Source organism: Colossoma macropomum, unplaced genomic scaffold, assembly GCF_904425465.1.
Source record: "Colossoma macropomum unplaced genomic scaffold, Colossoma_macropomum, whole genome shotgun sequence".
Taxonomy (NCBI): Eukaryota; Metazoa; Chordata; class Actinopteri; order Characiformes; family Serrasalmidae; genus Colossoma; species Colossoma macropomum.
Window position 1 is genome coordinate 34358827 of NW_023494805.1, and position 24304 is coordinate 34383130.

The window sequence follows — 24304 nt, forward strand, 5'->3', positions numbered from 1 at the left end:
TTGATCTTTCACACTTTTACAAAATAAATATCACTTGAAATTAATAAAACTCTCTAAATTTTTGGGCTGTACACTACATTTTGCTATTGCGTTCAATGGGATTTATGCCATCATTCTGGACAGCTTGTGCACAGGCTACATTTTATTTAGTTTTATTTTCATTCCCAATATGTTAAATTACAAAATAAACAAAAACATGTACTTTAACCAGGGGTGCCCACACCCATACATTTGCATAGGACTGATATGTATACACAAGCATCCTGCTACTGGATTGTGCGGCCATGGACTGTGGAGGCACGGCTATGCAGGGCAACGAGCGTGTAGCACTACGGGTACTGCTATGCAGCAGTGAGAGACTTAAACAATGTAAATAGTTGTTGTTGAGCAGTTAAGAGATATCTGTATGTGTTGTATGTGTGCTGGTGAGCTGGGTTGTGGGGTGACTGGGGCAGCGTTGGTGCATACCATTACTGTAGGATGTGTGGCTGTTATTGACCTGCCTGCTACCTGGCCATGTCAGCCAGTGCTGAGCAGTGGGTTTCCCTTGATGCATGTGAATAAAAGAGCACTTGTTCAAAGCACTACTTTTCTTGTGTCTTCTTCTTCTCCTCTGCTGACACTACAAGACTTTTTTTGTTGTGAGATAGATATTAACCTGCCCATGTTTGTTTTTGTTTAGCTGTAAAATACATTAAAACATTGTAAGTAAAGTATTAAATGTGTACACATTTTTCACATTAATAATGCCAAAATTGAGTTTACTGAAATATAAAATTGTATTGATGTGATATATTTTATTTACATTATGTATATATTTGCATCAGATAATGCAATGCATCACTTTTTCATTGTAGGCTATCAGTAGCTTTGCCTTCCAACCAAGCTCGGGAATGAGATAGACCGAAACACAAATGTACAGCACACATTGTGTCATTTAACTATGTGTGCGTGCCACTTGATGATATGAATTCTTCATAAACGCTTTCTGACATTTATAAATGATGTAGGTATATGAGTGTACTGCGTGTGTGGGTGTAGAAGCCAAGAGGCATTCAAATGCAAAAGGCTCATACCTAAGCATTGTCTTGAACAGAGCAGGAGGTCCAACAAAATAAAATATCAATGAATGTTTTCTTCTCGTCTCAGTTTAATTATTTAAGACATTCCTTCCTCCTCAGTCCTGGCCTGTGTCTGTACTTCCTGTCTCTGGAGGTCACTGGAGGAGGATGACCCTCTGTACATGTTTGTCTGTGGTGTGTATATGTGAGTGTCTGTGTGTGTGTGTGTGTGTGTGTGTGTGTGTGTGTGTGTGTGTGTGTGTGAAATTGTGGCCTCCAGATTCATATCTTTTATGTTCTACCTGTCAGAGGTTGCTGAAGATGAAATTACTGAATTATAGATGGTCCTCAAATTTTTGTTTTTGCTGCAGTGAGGTGAGGATAGCCCATGGGCCTCAAAGAGTGTGTGGAGGTGTGTATGAATGTGTGTATGTGTGTCTGAAAGTGAGAAAGAACCTTGCTGCAAGGTATTTTAAAGCACTTCTGATCAATTCATTCTTGTTCTTCTTGTTTTCAGGGGAGCACAGAAGCTTCCACAGAAGCGCACTGCCTCTCTGTTTCACACAAAACACACGGTGAGAGAGTGTGAGTCAGACTAGTTCTGTTGTATGTGCATGTTTAGTGAAATTGTGGGCGATACTAAATGCCAGTACTCCATCTGCTACAGTGAATTTAGCTTGAACCAATGAAATCTATGCCTTCTGGGCATCAGTAAACTGCCAATGTTCAGCCTCAACCCAAATAAGCATGCCAGCTGTACAGTTACAGAAATATCAGCGAGATTAATGTACAGTAATGACTAGTGGTATAATACTCCAGACTGTAAAATAGCCTAGTCTTGGTCTTGTTTCAGTTTCGACACCATTTTGACTTGGTCCAGGGTAAGGGGAAAACTTGTTCCTGAGACCAGCCAAGCATAATCCCTCCGTTTGAGGTAATCTTTTCCTATCATTATTAAATATCAGTAAAGCCTTCAGACAGAATAAAACAGTCCTCTCACTACGTTTCAATTACGTGTTTCTCTACATGTTTAAATTAAATCTGTTCTCTGCTGACAGAGGGTTTAATTGACCACTTCAAGTATTATAAACAATTATACACATTATAAACATAAAAATTATAAACATTATTTGCTTGTTGATGTTCATTGGTACCAAAATTCAAATATCATCTGAGGACAGATGGGAATATTATTATTGCTATGTTTTCATATAACAATAAAAATTGATGTATGTTGTTTGATTTATATTCAGTTGACTTTAAGTGGTGAATATAAACCAAACCAGGTTATTCATATAACTTCACCATCATTTGGTTCCAAAAGTTACAATGCAAAGTTGTACTGAGACTGAGACTATGATAATAATTAATAATATTTTTTTAGGATTTAGGAATATGTATTATCTAGTGTTATAAATAGAAAATACAGAATACATTCTAAAATAAAATAGTATTTATTAATATATCATGTGTAATGAATCTACAAAGAACAAACAAAGAATGGCAGGTCAAGCTAAGCTGTACATGTAGCTCAAAGGGTTTGAGGTACAGATCGAATTTTGACCATTGCCATAAGGTAGGGAGGGACTGGTCCATTTTTAGCTTTGCAGGCAAACACCATGGTTTTAAATCTGATGCAGGCTGCTACAGTCAGGTATAGATATGAGCTGAGAGTGATAAGTGGTCATCCAGAATCGCACCAGGGCTTCTTGCATCTTCAGATGGAACAACCAAAGAGTTCTCGAATGAGATAGCAAGATCACAGTGAGGACCCGTAGTTCCAATGGCAGCTCAGTCTTGCTAGGATTGAGCTTCAGGTGGTGGGCTGCCATCCATGAAGAGATGTCATGCCATGATGTGACTGGAAACCTGAGTACCAGAAGATGAGAAGGAAAGCATTGGTATCATCAGCATAGCAGTGGTAAGAGAAGCCATGAGAGGATATTACATCACCAAGAAAATGAGTGTAGAGTGAAAAGAGAAGAGGACCCAGCAGTGAGCCTTGTGGAACACTGGTGGAGAGTCTGCATGGAGTGGATGTGGACCCTCTCCATGTTATTCGACAAGAGCATACCTCCAGATAGGACTCAAACCACTTCCACTCAGAGTCAATTCCAAGGTTAGTGAGGACAGACAGGAGGATAGGTGGTTGGCTGTGTTGAAGGCTACAGAGAGGTCAAGAAGGATGAGAACTGATGTCAAACGGCTGTTCTTGCTGCCTGGAGCTTCTCAGTCACTGCTATGTGGGCAGCTTCTGTTGAGTGTGCCAGTTTGAAGCAAGAATGGTTGGGGTCATGAAGCTGGTTCTAAGTGAGAAAGAGAGACAATGGATTATAGATTGCATATTCAAGCATTTTTGAGAGAAAAGGAAAGAGTGATACTGGTCAGTAGCTCCTGACATCGAAGCCGTCAAGCATGGACTTCTTCAGGATGGGAACCATCTTGGCAGTCTTGGATGAGGATGAGAATTGACAGGTGGAGTGGAGGAGGAGATGAAAAAGACAGGGGGATGCTAATAACAATCTCCTCAAAGATAGTGACAAAATCCTCTGAGGTAAGTGAAGAGGGTGGTGGAGGGAGAAGGAGGGTTGAGCAGAGAAAAAATGCTGAAGACTGAGTGGATCAGATGCCGATGCTTCCAGTTTTGCTCTGTAAAAGGATAACTTTGCAGCAGTGACTTTAAGTGATAACTTTGAAAGGAGATGTTGGTAGGAGTGAAGAAATGAGTGAAGCTGGGATTTCATCCATCTTCTCTCAGCCTTTGTTATTTCTCCCCAGGTGGCACCCAGGACAGCTGTCAGCCAGGGAACAGGTGGGGAAGATCTTGCTGGTCTGGAAGAGAGAGGACACAGAAGGTTTATTGCAAGTGAGAGTGAAAAAAGGAAAGTCTATGTAGCTGTATCCAGGGAGAGAGAAGAAGATGAGGCAGAGTGTGGAAGGGTAGTTAGGATAGCTGAAGCAAGAGATGAGGGAAAGATGGAGTGCAGGTGGTGCTGAGTAAAGGAAAACCATGAAGGGATGACATGGACAGGAAGAGCAGGGAGGAAGATAGAAAGTGATGATCTGAGCAGTGAAGGGGGTTACTGTGATATCCAGCGCTGGGGTAGGTCTGCTGACGATGAGGTCCAGAATGTTGCCTGCTCTGTGCATTGGAGGAGTCTGGTTGAGGCTGAAGTCAAAGGATCATAACAGTGCTGGGAGGCAGGTTGACTGCAGCTTGTCTGATGCAAGGTTGAAGTCACTGAGGACAATAAGTGGGGTTCCATCGATGGTGAAGAGTGTCTAGCTCATCTATGAAGTTGTCTAGAGGACAAGGAGGGTGATAAATGATGGTGATGTGAAGTTTAGTGGGGAAAGATAGAGTAATAGCATGATACTCAAAAGAGGAAATCAAAAGATGAAAGATGAGAAATGAGAGTGGAGTGAAATGCCACTCTCTAGACAGAAGCAAACCTGTGCCACCACCCTTGTCAGTCTGTCATGGAGAAAGAGAGAAGTTAAACGCAGAGGACAGGGCTGCTAGAGTGCAGCAAATGGAGGAATGCTAAGGCTGAGAAGATGTCTGCTTTCTGAACTGTAGATGGGCAATTCCAGAGCCCACCTGTCACCCTCCTCTGAGATTGTGATGACCATGGGGAGATAGATACGATTACTGGTACTGCAGTTCTTGCATAGGTGGGGTCCTCTAGACTTGTGGGATGTGTAGATAGGTATTGAAAAACACATGTTCAAAGTGCCAAAATGCAGGAATTGGAGGTAAATAATTAAAATGAAGTATAAAAAATGATTCTTAGGTTGAAGGGCCCAGTCTCTGTGACAGATGAACAAGATTGATATGTCCACCTAGCCACTACAGATGTACATGTAGGTTCAACAGGACAGTCTTGTGCATGACAAATTCTAAGCTAAAATATATTAAAACTCACCCTACCAGCAGAAGAACAAAGCACATCGATTCTTAAAGGGGATACCTCCTCAAATTATTAGCTTTGTGACTGCTAGCACAGCCCCTACAGTTCATACCACTGGCTAACCTGAAACCACACCTGTAACTAGTAATTAGAATTAAACACTGAGTTTGTGACTAACAAAGTCTGAGCCAAAGTGAACCTACCTTACCAGCAGAAAAACAAATCCCAATCAGAAGACACAAGCTCACTGTTAATGCATATAGAATGTAGATGTAGTACTTCAGTGTTGATTAGACTTTTAGAAGAAAACACAGAACACGATGCTGATGCTTTAACAATAATCAGAAACAATGTAACACAAACACTTCAGTGAGACCTAAGTGTGTTGCAGTTTGCCAGACCAATCAATCCAGAGATTGCCAAACAAAATCATGTTGAAGATTTTAAATTGTGAAGCTGCCTTGAAAGTTTTCCACTGTTTCAGAACCTGGGAAAAATGTCTTGTTTAACTATTACACTTTAAAGGCAGTTGCTAGCAACAAACTGATAGCAACAAGCAGAATTCTTTCTTTTTTTGCCTACCTAAAATGGAACATTTCTGCAATACCTTTATTAATATCTCCCTGTAGACCCACCACTGCCCAGCTCCATCTGCACAACTCTCAGGTAAGAGTGATGTTCCTCAGGGCTTCATGCTGGGCTCAAATAATTTCCTTCTGCACATAATGGTGTGTGCGTTTGAATCCAGATCACCCCCAACCCGGCCATCTTTCTGTATGATTCTCACTCTTGCACTGGGTTACCTCATACTTTCAGTGGCAACCAGTCTGAAAAATAGAAATTATTAGATTATATAACATGCTTTCAGATGAGATCACATATAGTGCACAGTTTCAAGCAAGGCTATACTTTCACATTTACAAAAGTTATAAATATCATATTTAATTTTAAAGCACAACTAATTTAACCTCACTCTCTTTACACACACACACATACACACACAAACACAGGCTCACAATAACTGCCCATTCCGCGATTTGGGATTTATGAACAGCTGCCCCAAGGACCATGAATCAAACACAACCTCTGTGTGTGTGTGTGTGTGTGTGCGTGTTTGTGTGTGTGTGTGTGTGTTTGTGTGTGTCTGTGTTGAGGCCAAACTCAAACTGGGTGCTAAGCTGCTCTGTTGAGGATATTTAATCTTTAGGGTCTTTAGGGTCAGGTCAATTATTCTCTTAAAAGACGACATAAAGAATCCATCAGTCTGCTTTTCTTATTGCAACGTCCACAGTAGCTCCACAAATTATTCACTAGCATAAATAATCACCATTTAATTATGAATGATCACATTATTCAAGTTGTTCTACCACATACAAAGACACCATTGCATTTTAATTAGCCAAATTTTTAATCACTATAGTACTATACAGACAGGATAGGTTTTTTAGATATATACGGTACTGTGCAAACATCAGAGAGCACCTTTCATTTGTTTAATTTCCAGTCACAGCGGCCATTAAGTACCAGTTTTTCGCTGCTATTTTTCACTGTCAGGAACAGAAGCAGAAAATATCGATTTAACATAAAGTTACAAAGAAGCCCCAGTAACATAATACTGTGTGTATAAAAATACATTTTTCATTTTTCGGTATTTTTTCTCTTATGATAGCTTCCATTTTTTTTTTTAGAGACTTATTTGCCCTTGACTTTGAGGTGATCAGTCAATTTTTCTGAAAAAAAAAAACAGCTTCCTTGTCTGATTTGCATATTTTCTCCTTTTTTCAGTAACAGCTTCTTGTCAGCTACACATCTTTTCAGATGTGCATATTGTTGAGTTGTCTATTCACAGTGGAAGGATGGAGAGAAACACTTGTGGATTCATACAGATTTTAAGCAAGAGTGAAGCTTGATTTTCTCCTCTCTCTTTCAAAGATGAAAGCTTTAAGTATTTCCTGACAAATATCTCTTCAAACATGAATAACTTGTACTCATTGTCTGATTTTGACTGGAAATTAAATAAATAAAGGGCAGCCTATGATTTTTGCACAGCACTGTTGGTCCTAAAGAAATGTTACCACAAGATGTCTGTGATGTTCATGATCGATTTACATGGTTCGTTTTCTGCAGCCTATGTTTCCTGTAGATTTTAATGTTCGGTTGCATGAATTTGAGGTAGGCCAATACTTACAATAGCATTCAATAGTTTGGAATCACTTGCTATATTAACAATCTTTATCATTTTATATGCAGTAATTCATGTGACAAGCCCTTACTGAATTGAAGAGGGTGTGTTAAAGCAGGTAAAATACAAAAATGTGCAGAGCGCAGGGCCTCAGGAGCAGAACTCATGCATGCACATGTTTGGTAAAATGTATCATATATAAGTACATATTCACTTATCAACAGCATGGCACATTGGAGCAGACAAACTGCATAAGTGTGTGTGTGTGCATATATGTGTGTCTGCTTGTGTGTGTATATGTGTGTTTGTCTGTGTATGTGTGTGTGTGTGTGTGTGTGTGTGTTTGCGTGTGTGTGTGTGTGTGTGTGCGTGTGTTTGCGTGTGTGTGTGTGTGTGTGTGTGTGTGTGTGTGTCTGTATATGCTGTGATATTCATGATTTATTCATGTGATGTTCACTGATTTGACAGACACACTTAGAGAACTATTTTAAACATCTTCATGGATCAAACTCGCATGTGCTGTTGCATGATTTCCATTGTGAGAAGCACATTTACAGTGACATTTTACTGCTTGAACTTCAATGTACTTCTAGCTGTTATATGCCAATAAAGATTAAGATCATAAATCCACCTCCTGCAGTGCTTACATCATCATACATCTCTTCCATTTGATGTATATTCAAGGAGATGTGCTGCTCATTACCACCCAATTACTTAAATAATAGGTTATAACTAAAGGGGGGAAATTCTTTCAGATAAGAATCATTCAGATAAGAAATAATGATGTACCTTCTGGCAGCATGAATGTTGTGCAGCATACAAATACAAACAGAGGTAACACACATCCAGTGTAATTACAGCATGTAAGTCTGATCATGCGTGTGTCTGTGTTTGTGTGTGTGACTGTGTGTGTCAGAGAGAGAGAGAGGGGGAGAGAGAGAGAGAGAGAGAGAGAGAGAGAGAGAGATGTCTATGATAATCATTTTATCCTTGTCATTTAATCTACATGCAGTCTGGTGTACAAGTACACATTCTTATCCTCTCTCTTGTGTTCTTTCTCTCTAGCTTCCTTAATCCATTTTTTTTCTCTTTCACACATGTTGGATTAGGGGTCTGTAAGCCATTCCTTTATCGCCATGGCAACCTCATGAACTTGGCTACTAATTCTCCATCTTGAATATTGCTTAGCACTGTTGATGTCTGAGATTCCAGCACTGGGGAAGGGGAATTCCACTCATTTTTTTTCAAATTTTCTGCATAATTTAACCACGGAGACAAAAAATTAAAATACAAACAAAGTTAATCAAAGTTTTCTGTGAAGTCGTAGAACAACTTACCAAGTTAGATTTCTTTACCTTCCAAAACAACCAGTCAGTCTTCCTATGTTTTATGAGTTTTTATATGTAATGATGATAATAGTAAAATCTGAAAATCTAGAGTAACAAAATTCTTTGGGAACTATTTTGCCTTACAATGCCCTGTATGAATGGATTTTAAAAGCTTATCTCAAAACAATGTCTTGGGCATCTGGCAGCATATTCGTAATCTTTTCATGTAATAACTTTCTGTGAGGGAGCTTTTTAGAGGCATTGGACTCTTCAGATGTCTGGGTCCTATCACCACCACTGTGAACAGTTCTTTTGGTAAGTTCCTCTAAAATGGAGCTTCTCACGTCTAACAACATTAATGACTTTGTTTACATTTAATTATGCATAAATCTTGAAAAAATTGTGTGATTCCACTTTAAAGGAGTCACATCATGAATGAAAATGGATTAAAATGAACTTCCTTTGGTGTTTGTACTTTCACATATGTATAAAATACTATTAAAAGTGCATGCAATTGTTTTGTTTTTTTTCCAGTGGAAACATCACAAGCTCCTTTACAGAGCCATCCAGAACAACTAACATTGATCCTGGGCTTCATTGGAAAAGAGTAGTGTTTCCCAACCCTGGCCCTGGAGGCCCCTTGCTCTGCAAATTGGAACTGTTTCTTGTCCTCAACACCCCCATTCCAACTAATCAGCTCATTAACAAGCCCTCACTGAGTTGAAGCAGGAGTGTGAAAGCAGGAAAAGCACTAAAATGTGCACAGCATGGGGCTTCGGTTCTGTGAGCTGCTATTCGCATATGCCCACCTCGAATGGATGCATATGGCCAGCAAAAACAGCCCCCATGGTTTTTAGCTAACATAGAATGTGAGTAAGAAAGGCCGTGTTGAATGCATGGCTGCTGTTTGACAGTTAGCCAACAGCACTTCAAGCCAGCAACCAGAAAACACCTTTGTTTATGGCAGTAATATTCTAGCCAATGTCAGCTACTATACTGCCCTGTACTCAGCACATTTCCTGGGGAGCTATATTGAAAACAGAACCTATGCTGCACTGGGCTCATCAGTAAACAGGCAATTTGTGACCCAACCATAGAGTCCTACATCAAGATGTGCACTCGCTTCAGGCTTCATGATGTTTGCAGGCATTCCAGAATGAAATCCGTTTGTGTGACATTAATCCTCATAACGTTAATCTCCTGTTGTGGGGGATGTAGGTTTCACTTATAATGAATGTCTGCAATAAGAGAAATGCATTTGCGAACATCTTTTAAAAGTAATATGCGCAGACAGGACACTTTGTTGTGAAGATTGAGGATTTTATCAGCCAATTTGAGAAGTGGCTAATGAATATGTACTACTTCATATGCAGCACCTTCAATGTCAGCATTTGCACTGCAAATAGAACCTGAAAGTTCTTGAAAAATGCACATTTATAAACACAAACAGGATTTTTCTGATTTATAAGTTCAACAAGTTACACTAAATTACATTAATGAGCAAAACTAAGGAATATTGAAAGTTTGGGTCTTTTATGAAAACAGCTAAACTCCTAATATCTAAAGATCTGTGCTGCATAAGTATAAATACGTTTAACTACATAACTCATATGCCAGTTTAATAGCAGTAGATAATAAACAGTAGATAATAAACCTTAAGCTTATTAACTGAATAATAAGGGGGGTTAATTGGTTTAGAGATATGAATATGACCCCAATTATTAAAAAAGAAACAAAATGGTAAAAAATAACAATTACACAAACTTTTAGGTAACATCTACATATAGGGGGCCTTGCCCCCATAATATCCTTGTACTATTTAACTACTTTATTAAGCAATAACTACTTTTGATTGTAGATTGTAGGTGTCCATTGTTAAGTCTTTATTAAGCTTTATCAAGCTGATAGCTGGTAACTAACTTTACAAGCTAATAACTACTTATAACTGGCTGACCATCTTAACTTGAAATCTTCCTTTTAAAACAGAGGGTCAGGGTATCTTTATTCATAGTTAATTGGTGGTTTATTACTAATGTATTGATATGAATTAAAAGACAATAAGCATGCCACAGACCTAGTGCTTAAGTAAGAGCTGTGCACAGGTTTATGAGGTATAATACATAAATAAAAGTGCTCTGGAAAATGTTACCTTAATTCACCTTAGACAGTGTTTAACCTCTTAAATGACAAGGAGCTGCCGGATGGTCCTTTTATATTTAGGAATAACAAACCAGTTTGTAGTCCATGCCCTGAATAATGAGCTTTAGGATGTAATAAAGCTGGGATTTTAAGGGTTTAATACAGTAGCAATGAGCAGCACCAGTAGTACTGAGAACCAAAGCTGCCAAATTTGATTTCAAATAAATAAATAGATCTTAAAATATATCTTTAATATATATATATATATATATATATATATATATATATATATATATATATATATATATATATATATATATATAAGAAAACGTGAGCGTGTGCATGTTAATTTTGCTGTATGTATAAATCTGTTCATAGGACACACAGTAAGACGATTCATTCACTCAATTTATCACACACACTTACACACACACAAGCGCACAGCTCATTATATCTGCTCTGCCTGATTTACCTTTACATTAACATGTGAGAATAAGTGAATGATGCATGTTTGTATGTAATGGAGGGAGTGAGTGGGTTGATTGTAATGGAGAGAGTGAGTGATAAAAAGTGATGCAGGAGTGAGAGATCAATGTGTACCTAAACCATGCTGAGAAGAACATATGTGGGGATGTATTATGTATTATGACACTTACCTCATGTGGTGGGAGGAAGGTGAAACATGATATACTGGTTAATATTGTTTTTTTTTATCCACCTGCCAGTGCATGATGATGTCATCAAAATCTGAAAATGTTTCAGAGGCAGTAAACTCATTACATTTGGAGTAAAGATTACGCAAAAACAATAATTCTGTGTTTTATGATGATTAGCATGCTTAATATGACCCAGGAACACAAACTAGCAAGGTACAATGTCAGGTTTGGATTTCAAGTTGACTCTAAAGAACCTGTCCAGCCATTATAAAATGGTTTATAATGCATATCAAAATCATTTAGAAAGAAATTTATAACTAAGTTTTATCTTTCTTCATTATTTACTAAAAGATATAATAATGAAGAAAGATAAAACTTAGTTATAAATTTCTTTCTAAATGATTTTTATGCAACTCAGTGAGAAAATAGTCTAATGTATCTGTGATTGAGTTCCACGCAAAGTCAGAGTGTAATGATGTGTGTCCTGTCAGTGCTGATGAGAAAGCAAAGTGAATGTGCTAAGAATATTCTGTGCTTTCATTTCAACTCATTACCGCCTGTAAGCGTCCCTGTGTGAGTCAATATCTATAAGGTCCACCTCCACTGCAGTCCCATTATTGTGTGACACAGCTGAGTGACAACATGGGAACACACACAAACACACATGGCGAAATCCACAAAATATATTGTGATGATGTGGTTATGAAACAGATAACCACTATGTATTTGGCTGGTACAATGAAAACAGGCTGGTCGTAATTGTGTGCTGAATATAATGAAACACTGAAAGCATACAGTGCTGTGCAAAAGTCACAGACCACCCTTCATTTATTTAATTTTCAGTCAAAATGCCCATTAAGTACAATTATTCATTTTTCAGCATCAGTTGGAGTGTTACATTCTCACATTAAAGCAAAAAAAGCAAAACATGTACTGTATTTAACAGAAAATTACCAGTAGTGACTAAATATAGTGTTATATATATAAATAATACATAGATATAATTAAAATGTTTTAGCATTTAGTGTGTCCAGCTTTTATTACAGCGTTAGTTATTTTCTGGAGACTGTCCAGGAATATTTTTCCACATCTTCACAGTCTCAGAAAAAAGGTATAAACTGTCTTTGGAGTGATGCCTTTAAGTGTTTGTCTTCAGTACCTTTAGTCAGGGAACATAATTGTACCACAATGTATTACAATTACTTTTTTTTTTTAAGTTAGAGACTAATACCTTGTCATGTTTTAAAGAATTAGGTTATAAAAAGGGTACAAGGGTACTGTTTCCCTTAGAAAACACTTACGGAAGGTATACAAGTAGACCACTGTTATACTTTTGAGGGTATATTTACAGTTTGTACCATGATGTATGAAATATATACCAGCACAGTACCTTTGTTTCTGACAGGACAAAGTTCAGTCTTGGATTTTCTGCTTCTCACAATCCACGTAATCCCAAACACATTCAGTGATGAGTAATGATGGCATTCTTGATTCATTTTACCAAATCAGTTTTTTTTTTATGTTCATTTCAGTGATAAAATATCCAATTCATTTTCATGGTGGGGGTGGCGTTACTGTGGAATGAACCCACTCAATAACATCCGACCGATTCTCTACGACACAAGATAAAGTAAGTAAAAACCAATATATGATATTACACATACAGTTTATGCTGCAAAAGTAAACTACGTTTTGCCCTCATTAATGTAGGCTGACTGATAGCTAACTAGCTAACAGACCAATAATATTCAGAGACAGAATTTAAGGTCAAATATGTAATTTAGGAATTAAATTTAGGGATTGACCCTTCTGAGTTTTAGACTCATTTTTAGTCAAATGTGGCAGAAACTGGCATATCTAACTGAGTGAGTGAGTTATGTTGCTATATGTATTAAACTTTTTTTGAACTCCCGTTTTTCCAAAACAGTTTGTAGTCCATGTACTGAATAATGAGCCTCTTTTTTACACAAGTGGATTAATTTATATCTAATCTCCTCAGAAATATCCTTCTGAAAAATAAATAACTTACCAAATAATTGTTTTGACTGGAAATTATTGGAGAAATGGTGGTCTCTGTACAGTACTGTGGATTTAATCTAAATTTATCCAGAAAGGACTGTCTACTGTCGAGACCACATGAAACCCCCCAGACTTGATCACGATTTAATTCACCTCAATTTTGCAGTACCCCTTAGGATAAATGGAGTCATTAAAATAATCAAGGATGTCTAATAGGCTTAATGACAAGCACTAGTTGCCTGTCAATCAAAGACACTCTGAAAGAACAGCACACTCAGCCTCACTCAGAAGAAATGTAGAGCTAGATTACATGTACAGTCAAAGTCATACGTTTACATACACCTAGTTTGAAGTCATTTAAAATGCGTATTTATCCCCATCCACAGATACCAAGTCAACAAACTATATTTTTAGCAAGTTGTTTAGGATGTCTACTTTGCACATGACTCAATTTTTGGCAATTTTTCCAACAAATGTTTACAAACAGATTATTTCACTTATAATTTACTATATAAAAATTCCAGTGGGTCAGAAGTTCACATACACCAATTTGACTGTGCCTTAAAATAGCTTGGATAATTCCAGAAAATGATATCAAGGCTTTAGAAGCTTCTGAAAGGCTAATTGATATCATTTGAGTTAAATGGAGGTGTACCTGTGGCAGTATTTTAAGGCCTACTTTCAAGACCTACTTGCATCTTTGCCTGACATCAGGAGAATATCAAAAGAAATCAGAAAAAGAATTGTGGACCTCCACAAGTCTGGTACATCCTTTGTAGTAATTTCCAAACACATGAAGGTACCACGTTCATCTCTTCAAATGATAATATGCAAGTTTAAACACAATTGGACCATGCAGCCGTCGTACCGCTCAGGACAGAGACGTATTCTGTCTCCTAGAGATGAACATACTTTGGTGAGAAAAAAATCAATCCAAGAACAACAGCAAACAGCCTTAAGAAGATGCTGGAGAAAACAGGTACACAAGTATCTACATCAACAGTAAAACATGTCCTATATTGACATGACCTGAAAGGCTGCTCAGCAAGCAGGAAGCCACTGCTCCAAAACCACCAAAAAAAAGGCAGATCACTGTTTGCAACTGCATATAGACACAAAGATCTTAATTTTTAGAGACATGTCCTCTTGTCTGATGAGGCAAAAATAGAACTGTTTTGCCATAATGACCATTGTTATGCATGGAGGAAAAAGGGGGAGGCTTGCAAGCCAAAGAACATCCCAACTATGAAGCATGGGGGTGGCAGCATCATGTCATTTGGATGATTTGCTGCAGGAGGGACTGGTGCACTTCACAAAACAGATGGCATTATGAAGAAGGAAAGTTATGTGGAGATATTGAAGCAACATCTCAAAACATCAGCCAGGAAGTTAAGGTTTGGGTGCCAATGGGTCTTCGAAATAGACAATGACCCCGAGCGTACTTCCAAAGCTGTGGCAAAATGGCCTAAGGACAACAAAGTGAAGGCAATGGAGTGGCCATCATAAAACCACCACAAAGATTCTGCCAAATTTAACAAGTTTTCAAAAGTTATGTGTAATTGAAACTTCCATTAATTGGCTTAAAATGATAAGTAATGGATCTTATGGGTAATTGGCTCCACATTTGTAAACAACTCTATTGTGACTGTGATGTTTTTGTCTTATCAAATTTGTAATTTGCTGTTCAGTGATAACATGATTGGGATGATTTGGAACCAGTATTTTACTTCAGAAAGAAAAGAAATTTGTCATAATTTAAAACAATGGGAAACTATCTGCCATGTGTTACTATGAATCTAAAATGTCCATCTATTTGGCACTGCATGCATAAGTGCCATATGTAGTGTGCTGTATAGATAATGGGGTGTTATTGCATATTCAACTCCATATGAGAAATAGAAAGAAATATCATGCATATTGTCACAGTCTGCTCTCACTGGTTGTCACCTTTTCCTGCCTTTTCCTGTTTTTTAATAAGGATGGATCTGTCCTCACATGCCTTTGTCTGCCTGTGGTTTTGATGCAAACGCTAGTAAGTGTGTACTCGTATTCCCTCACCTGACTCTCCATTATTATACACACTTTCTGGCAGCTTTTGATCTACTTGTAGCTCTCATGCTGTAGATAAACGATCTCTCATGCAAAAAAGTAATATACTAAAAATATATTATGTATTCTGCTTATATTTTTGACTATATTGACAACTTATATAGTCAGCTCAAAAGCTATTGCCACCCTTGACTGAAAATGTGCTAAAATCAAAATATTAAATAAACCACACACGCACTTAGTGATATATCTGCTTAAACAAATGAGTAATATTTTTATTTTTTCACTGTTTTGTACATGTGACATTTTTTGTAAAGATCATGTAATCATGGTCACAAAAACATAAATAAAGCATAGTTTGGTTAAAATTTGTATAATATAAAAAAACAAAATAATTGATCATCCAAAAAAGGGGCGGGGTGGAAAAGTTAAAGTATGTTTTTTGTTGGAGGGACTAATAAATTTCTCAAAGCAAATTGTCTCAATGCATTTCTCAATACATTTTTAGGAACAACTGAATAATTTGAGTATAATTTATTTTGTATTTTTATAGTGTCAATCATTTTGGGGTTGACTGTAGCAATGTATTTCATTTAGGGTATTATATGTTATATGTTATGTTATAATAGTATATATTATATGTTACCAAAATAACATACTGTTTTGCAGCCTCAGCAAACCAAAAGCAGAATATAGATAATGAGTATCGGAACACAGTTATTGGTGCTTTAAATGTAGGTACGGTGAGCTCAGAGAGTAAATCAACAGGCAAGTGTCCAAATATAGACAGACTATGTGTCAGTCTATGAAAAAACATCACTTGAACATGAATCATGCCCTGTCTTGACGAATCCTCACACATCTACTCTGAGTGAGTGTGCAGTGGCATAAATACTGGGGGTGCGGTGGAGGGGGGGGTGTAATCACACTATGTTGCCTATGTTGCGGCAACCCATAAACTATTTATTGGGATACTCACATAATATCAACACAATTAAAAATTTGTGATAAAAGATCCAATTTCTTAACAACATACCTCACCAGTTAGCTTCCATCAACACTACATAGACAGAACGGATGTCTATTTACCTCCCTCTTTTTCATAATGCAGCTCATTAATGGTTTTCAAACACATCCTTCACCACCTGTGACATTACATGTTTATTATTCATTCATAAACTCTAAAATCCTCAATACATAGTCTAATGTAAACATTTAGTCTAGTAGGTGGAGTGGAGAGCGTCAACTTGTTTGTGTCATAACAATAGTGAGTAAACATCATTTTTTATTCAGTGATATTTCATAAGATATTCTTCTTTTTTGTTTGCTTGTTTGTTTTTTGCACTGGGACCTATCAGATCTTCATTACTGTTGTATGCAAATGGTCAAATTCATATAAGCATGGTAGGGCATTGTTTGGCATAGTTGGTAGTTCATTTTAGGCTGTGTTCTAAATGTCTCACTTTTTGGCTTGATCGTGAATATAGATCAAAGCCTCATTCTTCTGCATGAGGGCACTTTTGATTATCTATTGCCCTGCTGAAAAAGAACCATTAGGATTAAAACCTAACGGGTTTGCTTTTAACAGGAATTGGCCTAAAGGTTTCCAATAGAGACCACTAGTTTCCTGGAGAAGACCTTTAGAGACCTTCAGAAAATCATTAAATATATTTAGAATCAGTCACCTGTTAAACCATCAGGATCATTTACATTGTGTTATCAACCCATTAAAAAAGCCAAAACACATTACAAAACCATCAGGAACCAAAACACGCCGTGGTTTCTATGGGTTTTCTCAGCAGGGTAGTGACGGCTGGAACTTAAATTATTCAACGCTAAGTCTTTATTCTCTACCTCCAGACAGCTTTAGCCACTCAGACTGTCAGGCTGTCTGACCGTGACTGAACTGGTGTATCTTTCTACAGGTTGTCTGTGAGCATCACCCTTCAAACGGAACGTAGAAGAGACGTTCAGGCTGTTTAACAGAGCGGAGGAATCAAATAAAGTCCACACCGCGTTTGTGTTTAAAGAACGCAGCGCTCCTGTGGCTCGAGGCAGAATCACCCGGTTCGAGAGGAGGGGCGATGGGGGGGCTGGCCAGGACCTCTGATGTCATGTTTGGGAGGAAAGAAGGAGGTGGAGGATGAAGAGGAGGAGGAGGATGAAGAAGAGGAGGAGGAGGAGGGTGAAGAGGGGGGAGGGGGATATTGGCGCGCTCTGCAGGCTCGAGGCTCCGTCCAGTCCCGCTCGCGGTCACACAACACAGAGGCAGAAGCGAAGTTTCCCGCGCGATCGACGGCTACGCGCGAGCGGCGTCTGTTGCTACAGCAACCAGGTAGAGCAAACATCACATTTATAAGAGAAATATGATTTGTGAGAGAAAATGACTGTGAAATATTGCGTGTAAGGCTTTATTGAAAGGAACTGAAGTGACGGAGTAGCTGTGAAGGCAATGAAGCTGAGTGTTGAACTTCAATATAAAGAAGAGCTCCTGATACAGCGGTGTCGGATTAACTCGTATAGTGCTCGTTTTTTGAAATCAGTATGAGTTAATTCAACACTATAATACTTAAAACAATACTGTTTAAGTTACTTTAATGCAGTACAGGGTTTAAATTGACTATGTAGTGGTTAGTCCAACGCAGCAGGGGTACATTTAACACTGTAGGTGTTAATGCAACAGTGTATTAACACTATTTGATGTAATTCAACACTATATTGCTTATTGCAACACCATAGAGGTTTCAATTTGTACCGAGTTACATGGACACTGTAGGGGTTCATTCAACACATTAGGGCTACATTTAACGCTGTAGGGGTTAATACAACATTGCAAGTGTTAATACTACACTGTCAGAGTTAAAGCAACACTGTAGGTTTTTATAAAAACCCTGTCAGAGGTAAAGGAACAATCTGCTGTTCTTTTGCTGCGTAGTCCTTGTTAAATGTATCCACCCTAACATTTTTGTTCACTGATTCTCCCCAGGTGCCATCCTCGTCCATCCTCATTTTAGTTTATCTTCGGATTTCTCACGCCACCTGGATTCAAACATGGATTCAAACCTGGTGGAAATACTTAAAGGAGAAAAGTGCCTTTCCCCAAATGACTGTGAGTTTAACTTTTCCCTGTCTGGAGACCCTGAGCCCCGGAATATGACCCCCAGCCCTGGATGGACCCCAGAGCCCGAGCCCCTGTCCCCCCTCAGTCCGGCTATCACAGCCGTCTACTCAGTGGTGTTTGTGGTGGGACTGGTGGGAAACTGTCTCGTCATGTTCGTCATTATCAGGTATGATGCACTTACTGTGTGTTTACTTGCTGAGCATTGGACAAAATAATATGGTCATTTCAGCATAAATCTTATCACAATTTCATATGTGGCATCTGACGTCACACATGGGCACTCAGATTTCTATAAGCGTCATCAGATTGTCTTTTCCAGACAGTTGTTGCAGCTGGACTTTTGCATGAAGGCCTCATAGTTAGTACAGAGTTGTTATTAATTTACTTGTATAACTCTGGAAGAACTGTTCATTGTTTCATGCTTTTAGGCTGTAGAGATGTAGCTTTAACAGAAGCAAATACATGAAATGGCCTAAAATCTAAGATCTAGGCTATAAGTCCTGATATCTGTACTATTTTTAATATCTCATTTGTATTTGTGTAGAAATTGATTCTGTGTAAGCCTGTTGCAAGTGGCTTCAGAGACTTTATGTATTCATGTATTTATTTATTTATTTATTCATTGTGATTACTGCAGTTGGTGACATTGGCTAAAATATGCTAGGCATGCTTTTCTTAGTATTATTTTCTTGTTCATTTTTTTCATATTGGCAGCCTGTGTTTGGACAGAAACCAGTTGTGAGTGAGTGTGCGTGTGTGTGTGATTTAAAGCGATAGTTCCCTTCTCTAATTCAGTGAATGCTGATGCAGTACTTTTTAATAGCACTGCTGTAGAAGCCTCCAGCTAGAGCTCTATTTATGAGTCAGTTCTGAGATAAATCAAAACTTAGATTTGGTGAAAGACCCAGAGAAAGAAAAAAGAGCGAGAGAGAAAATCTCTGGTCTTCCTCTGAGACACACAGGTGTTACTCAGTGGTGATCCTTTATAGATCCTATCAATATAAACCTGTCAATATGCCAAGCCTCTGCTGATTTGTCTCTGTGGGGCAGATGGGTTTTTGCTCTGCCTCTTCATCTTAAAGACTGATCCTTATTTTTGAGTGCAACTTGACAAAGACTAAAGTGATGTTGTATCCCACGCCTGCTTTTTTACTCCTGCACTAAAAATTTAATAAGTTACAGCATCAGCACTCGATTTTAGTTTTATTGCAAATGTGAATTTCAAAGGTTAGGGATGAAATGATATCCTCTCCTGTACAATCGAAAAGGCATCCATAAGCTGTAGAGGTAGAATCTTCCTGTTAAACCAGCAGTATGTCAACATAACTCAATTCCATGGATAACATCACATTGTTTATGTATTTCTGTGAGGTGATATTAGCCACAAACTACTGGAAGGAATATTTGTAGGCCTTTTCTGGCCTTCTTCCAATATACTGGCACTCAAGTGACCAACTCTCATATCAATGTTTTGTATACACTGTCTGTATAGTATTTTCTACAATGTATGTCTAAAGGCATCCAGACGTTTTTAATTACTAAATTCAGTTCTATTAAAGTGCACCCACTGTTGACACAGGTGAAGGGATATAAGGCAGTGGGACTGGAGCACCATTGAGTACCTTGGTAATGAGATTGAGTGGCATTTTCTGATCCAGAACTAATCATCCCACATCAGTACCTGACCTTACTAAAGCGCTTGTGGCCAAATGCAATAAAGTCCTCACGGCAATGTTCCAGAATCTAGTGTAAAGCCTAAAGAAGAGTAGAGATCAAGTAGCAAAGAGTGGACAAACTCCTTATCAATACTGTTGATTTCAGAAGAAATTTTGGGTGAAGAAGTGTCTACAAACACTTGGACATATAGTGTACGTATACTAGTTAGAATACCTGGCTGATACACCTGCCTAGTGGTGTTGTGATCTGTATACGCTGTGCACTCATCTAAGAGCCACCTGCTCATGAGGGTGGAAATGTAGATTTAATGATCAATTGGTCTTCTGTTTTTAGAGTCCACTATTGCTAATGAGCATTAGCTAAACATGTTATGTATTCATCCTATGGTCAGTGTACCCAATGCATTTGTAACAGGGTACATGAACACATTTGTGATTTTGACTAAGAAACAGGCTCTTCAGAAACGATATTCAGCAATAAACAGTAAATTATAAGGAACTTAATTTATTTAAGCCTTTGTTAGGGTATGCTTATCTGAAGAGCCCATTTGTTTGCCTACTTTTTCAGTCCTGCTTTTTTATCAAATTGTTAGTAACTTAATTTGTCCTACTGTTCCTGGAAATTGTTCAATTAGTTTTTTCCATCCACCCAAAAGAGAAACACTGAACTAAACCTGAACAAAGGAAGGTCTAGCACTCCATCAACAATTCTCCATTTTGGTTCTTGTGGGTGACCAACATGTTCTAACAAACGCCTAGGAGCTACCCAGTCCCTTGTCTGTTTTGTGCTCCTCTTATCCCAACCTATTTTTGGATGAAGAATGCTTTTTCATAAGGAATCTTTAAAGTATAGGATGTTCTGAAGTCGTCTGGTTTCTTCTTTGACTACTGCCAAAACAGAGGGTTGTGAGTAACAGAACATCACTCAGACAAACATGGGACATTTATTATGCTGTCCACTAAAACTAAAGGACTAAAGTCAGCATTAGTCCTGGGGTGCTGTTCTGCCGATTCTTGATTGAAGCTTTATTAGCACAGCCATGGTTACTGACAGCTATTTTTTTTCTCAACCATATTGATTATGTCTGATTGGTGTTATTTTCTAGCAAGTTGCTGAATTAGCCTTAATGTATAGGCTTTCCTTTTCAAGTTTTTATCGCATTTTGTAAAACATAAAAGCAAATCCGAGTGTGTCTGCATCAAATCAAAGTGTGAAATATTTCTCTTGTTCATTTTAGACTTTTTTTCATAATGGGGAATGATTCATATCAGATCTGAATCATTTCTGGTAAATCTCACTTTCAAAAATTAAAAGATATTTTTTTTGCCAAGAGCATATTCACTTTTTCCCCTATGCTTGTTTAATAATGGAATTCTGTCTAGCCTGCCTTCGGTTCAACATTCAGTTTTCAGTCCTACACAGTATTAGCTAGTGGACCTATTATGTACATTGTATGACTCCTGCCGTATCATTACCTGACCATCTATATACTAAATATAAATCCTGTCTGTCTTTCCATTGATACTAATTATGCTTTCACTTTCACTTATGTATATCCTTTCAGAACTTTAAGCCTTTGGCAGCAATCTTGGTGTGTTTTCTTAGCTTTTTCTCCTTGTAAGTGACGAGACTGAGTGAATGAGGGGGAGGAGAAAAAACGCATGAACAGATGCATCTGTCGCTCTGACTTCACTCAAAAAGATCTAATCAAGCCCTCTCTCTCTCTCTCTCTCTTAATCACTGATACATTTATTCACTGTGAGACTTTAAATGAACTGTTGTCATGTACTGCCACTGACTCCCTTTTTACAAAGGGAAAAAGACCAAAGCATCTGTGTGTGAAGAAAAGATGGAAAGACTGTGATGTAGAAAGAGATGGAGTAAGGGGATATGAAGGTTTGAAGAAGTATTAATGTCACAATGAGAGTATTTTGCATTTCAAGCAGGTTAAAAACTAAAGAATAAGGTATGCTTTGAGTGTTTACACGTTTAAAAAGGTCTGAAATGAAACGTTCTAGTTTCAGGAGAGGTATTTTTGGACAGTTACATGTCATTTAATGTGACTTTTGCAATGTGAAAATTTGCATTTTCCACAGAGTTTACAGTGACAGTGATAAGTTGCCTCGAATATTAAATGTTCTCTTCCTTCCTCTCCCCTCATCAGATACACCAAAATGAAGACTGCGACCAACATCTACATCTTCAACCTGGCATTAGCTGACGCTCTGGTTACCACCACAATGCCATTCCAAAGCACAGACTACCTGTTGAACTCCTGGCCGTTTGGTGAAATCGTATGCAAAGTCTTCATCTCCATCGACTATTACAACATGTTTACCAGCATTTTCACGTTAACCATGATGAGTGTGGATCGTTATGTGGCCGTGTGCCATCCTGTCAAGGCACTGGACTTCCGTACACCACTCATGGCTAAATGCATCAATGTGGGCATCTGGGTACTGTCTTCAGCTGCAGGAGTGCCAGCCATGGTGCTAGGGGGCACACAGACCAATAATGGTGAGTTCTGATAGCATCAGAAGACCTCTGAGGTTGCGCATCATTTTGCAGTCAGTGACATGTAAACATAGGTTTGTTGATGCTGAGCAATGCTATTCAGTTGAGGCTGACCATTAGGTCATTTCAGCGGAACTTGGCAGTTAATCCTTTCCTCTAAGCACGCTGAGCAGTTCGTGCTGTGGTGCTGTGTGGGCAGTAGTTTGACAAAGACGTGGTCTTTCAGCTGGCTTAACATCATTTAGAGGAAACATGTCAGCTCTGACCCTTTCAGATCCAAAAGAGGAGACTTCATGTTGACCTTGTCTTACAGCAGACTTTTACATCAGCCTGCCCTCTTTCATTTCATTAATCTCACAACACTTTTCTTTTTCTGCTCTATCCTTTTTTTTTTTAATCCATATCTCTTCCTCCTTCCTACTGCCACTTAGCAAACCTGAATAACTAGAGCAGGTGTCTGAAGAACTTCCTTCTCGTATAGAATTGGTCATAAATACCCTGTCAGAGATTTTTTAAAGGATTTTTAGTAAGGCATGATGATGGAGTTGGTAGGGCATTGTCCCATTAAATGACCTCTTGATTCTGGGCCAGCTAACGCTTTTCTTTTTTTATTTTGCAGGCACCACAGAATGTGCCCTGCAATTTCCTGACCCGTACGAGTACTGGGACACCTTGATGAAAATCTGCGTCTTTGTCTTTGCCTTCGTCGTCCCCGTCCTCATCATCAGTGTCTGTTACTCCCTCATGCTGCTGCGGCTCCGCAGTGTCCGCTTACTCTCCGGTTCTCGTGAAAAAGACCGCAACCTTCGCCGTATCACCCGCTTGGTCTTGGTGGTTGTGGCAGCTTTCATCATCTGCTGGACCCCCATTCATATCTTCATTCTGCTCAAAGCCATAGTGGCCATTCCTGAGACCACACCAGTGATGGCTGCATACTTTCTGTGCGTTGCTCTTGGATACACCAACAGCAGCCTCAACCCTATACTCTATGCCTTTCTGGATGAGAATTTTAAGCGATGCTTTAAGGACTTCTGTCTGCCAGCAAGGGGAAAAGCAGATAGAGGGCTGGGAGGTAGCAGAGGAGGAAGAATTGCAGGCAGACAGCTCCCTCAGGCTGAAGAGAGCCCCCCGAGGACTGCAAAACCAGCATGACTAGGTGTGGAACTGTCCTCCATCACGCAGACAGGAAAGGAGGACTCAAACACACTTGGCCTGACACAGGTGTCATCAACCCTCTGATCATGAAGACTACTGCCGATATTGGAGTGACTGGCTGAGATAAACCTTCCATCTCTTGCGAGAGCAGGGAGCACTGTGATAGACATGCCATGACGTCACACTAGGAAAAGTGTGATGGTGTGAGAGCCAACTGGAGGCTGTTGGGAATTCCACCCTTTGGCTGTGAAAATTGTTTTTGCTTTTTGGTTAACATATTGGATAAAACAGATTTACTGTCGCTGTCATATCAAAGCCTAGTAACTCCATTTTTTTAACTTTTTTTACACTTTTGTAAAACACCTTTACATTGTGCAAACATTTCATGGCGAATGGACATTGAAATTAAGAATATTTTTGCTTCTCCTAAAAAGTTACCATTTCGGAGATACAAGGTGCTTCTACGAAGTAAAATCTCTGACCTCACAACAA

The 24304-nt window shown here is 38.6% G+C and overlaps 1 protein-coding gene across 1 annotated transcript; it reads left to right on the top strand.

Annotated features, from left to right (window-relative positions):
- Positions 1–17635: 17635 nt before the first annotated feature.
- On the top strand, positions 17636–23922 carry LOC118826649 (delta-type opioid receptor-like). Its single transcript, XM_036597677.1, has 4 exons — positions 17636–17680; positions 18332–18632; positions 22308–22660; positions 23277–23922. Exons 2-4 carry the CDS (start codon positions 18397–18399, stop codon positions 23807–23809), a joined length of 1122 nt encoding a protein of 373 aa, XP_036453570.1. The 5' UTR covers positions 17636–17680; positions 18332–18396; the 3' UTR covers positions 23810–23922.
- The last annotated feature ends 382 nt before the right edge of the window (positions 23923–24304 follow it).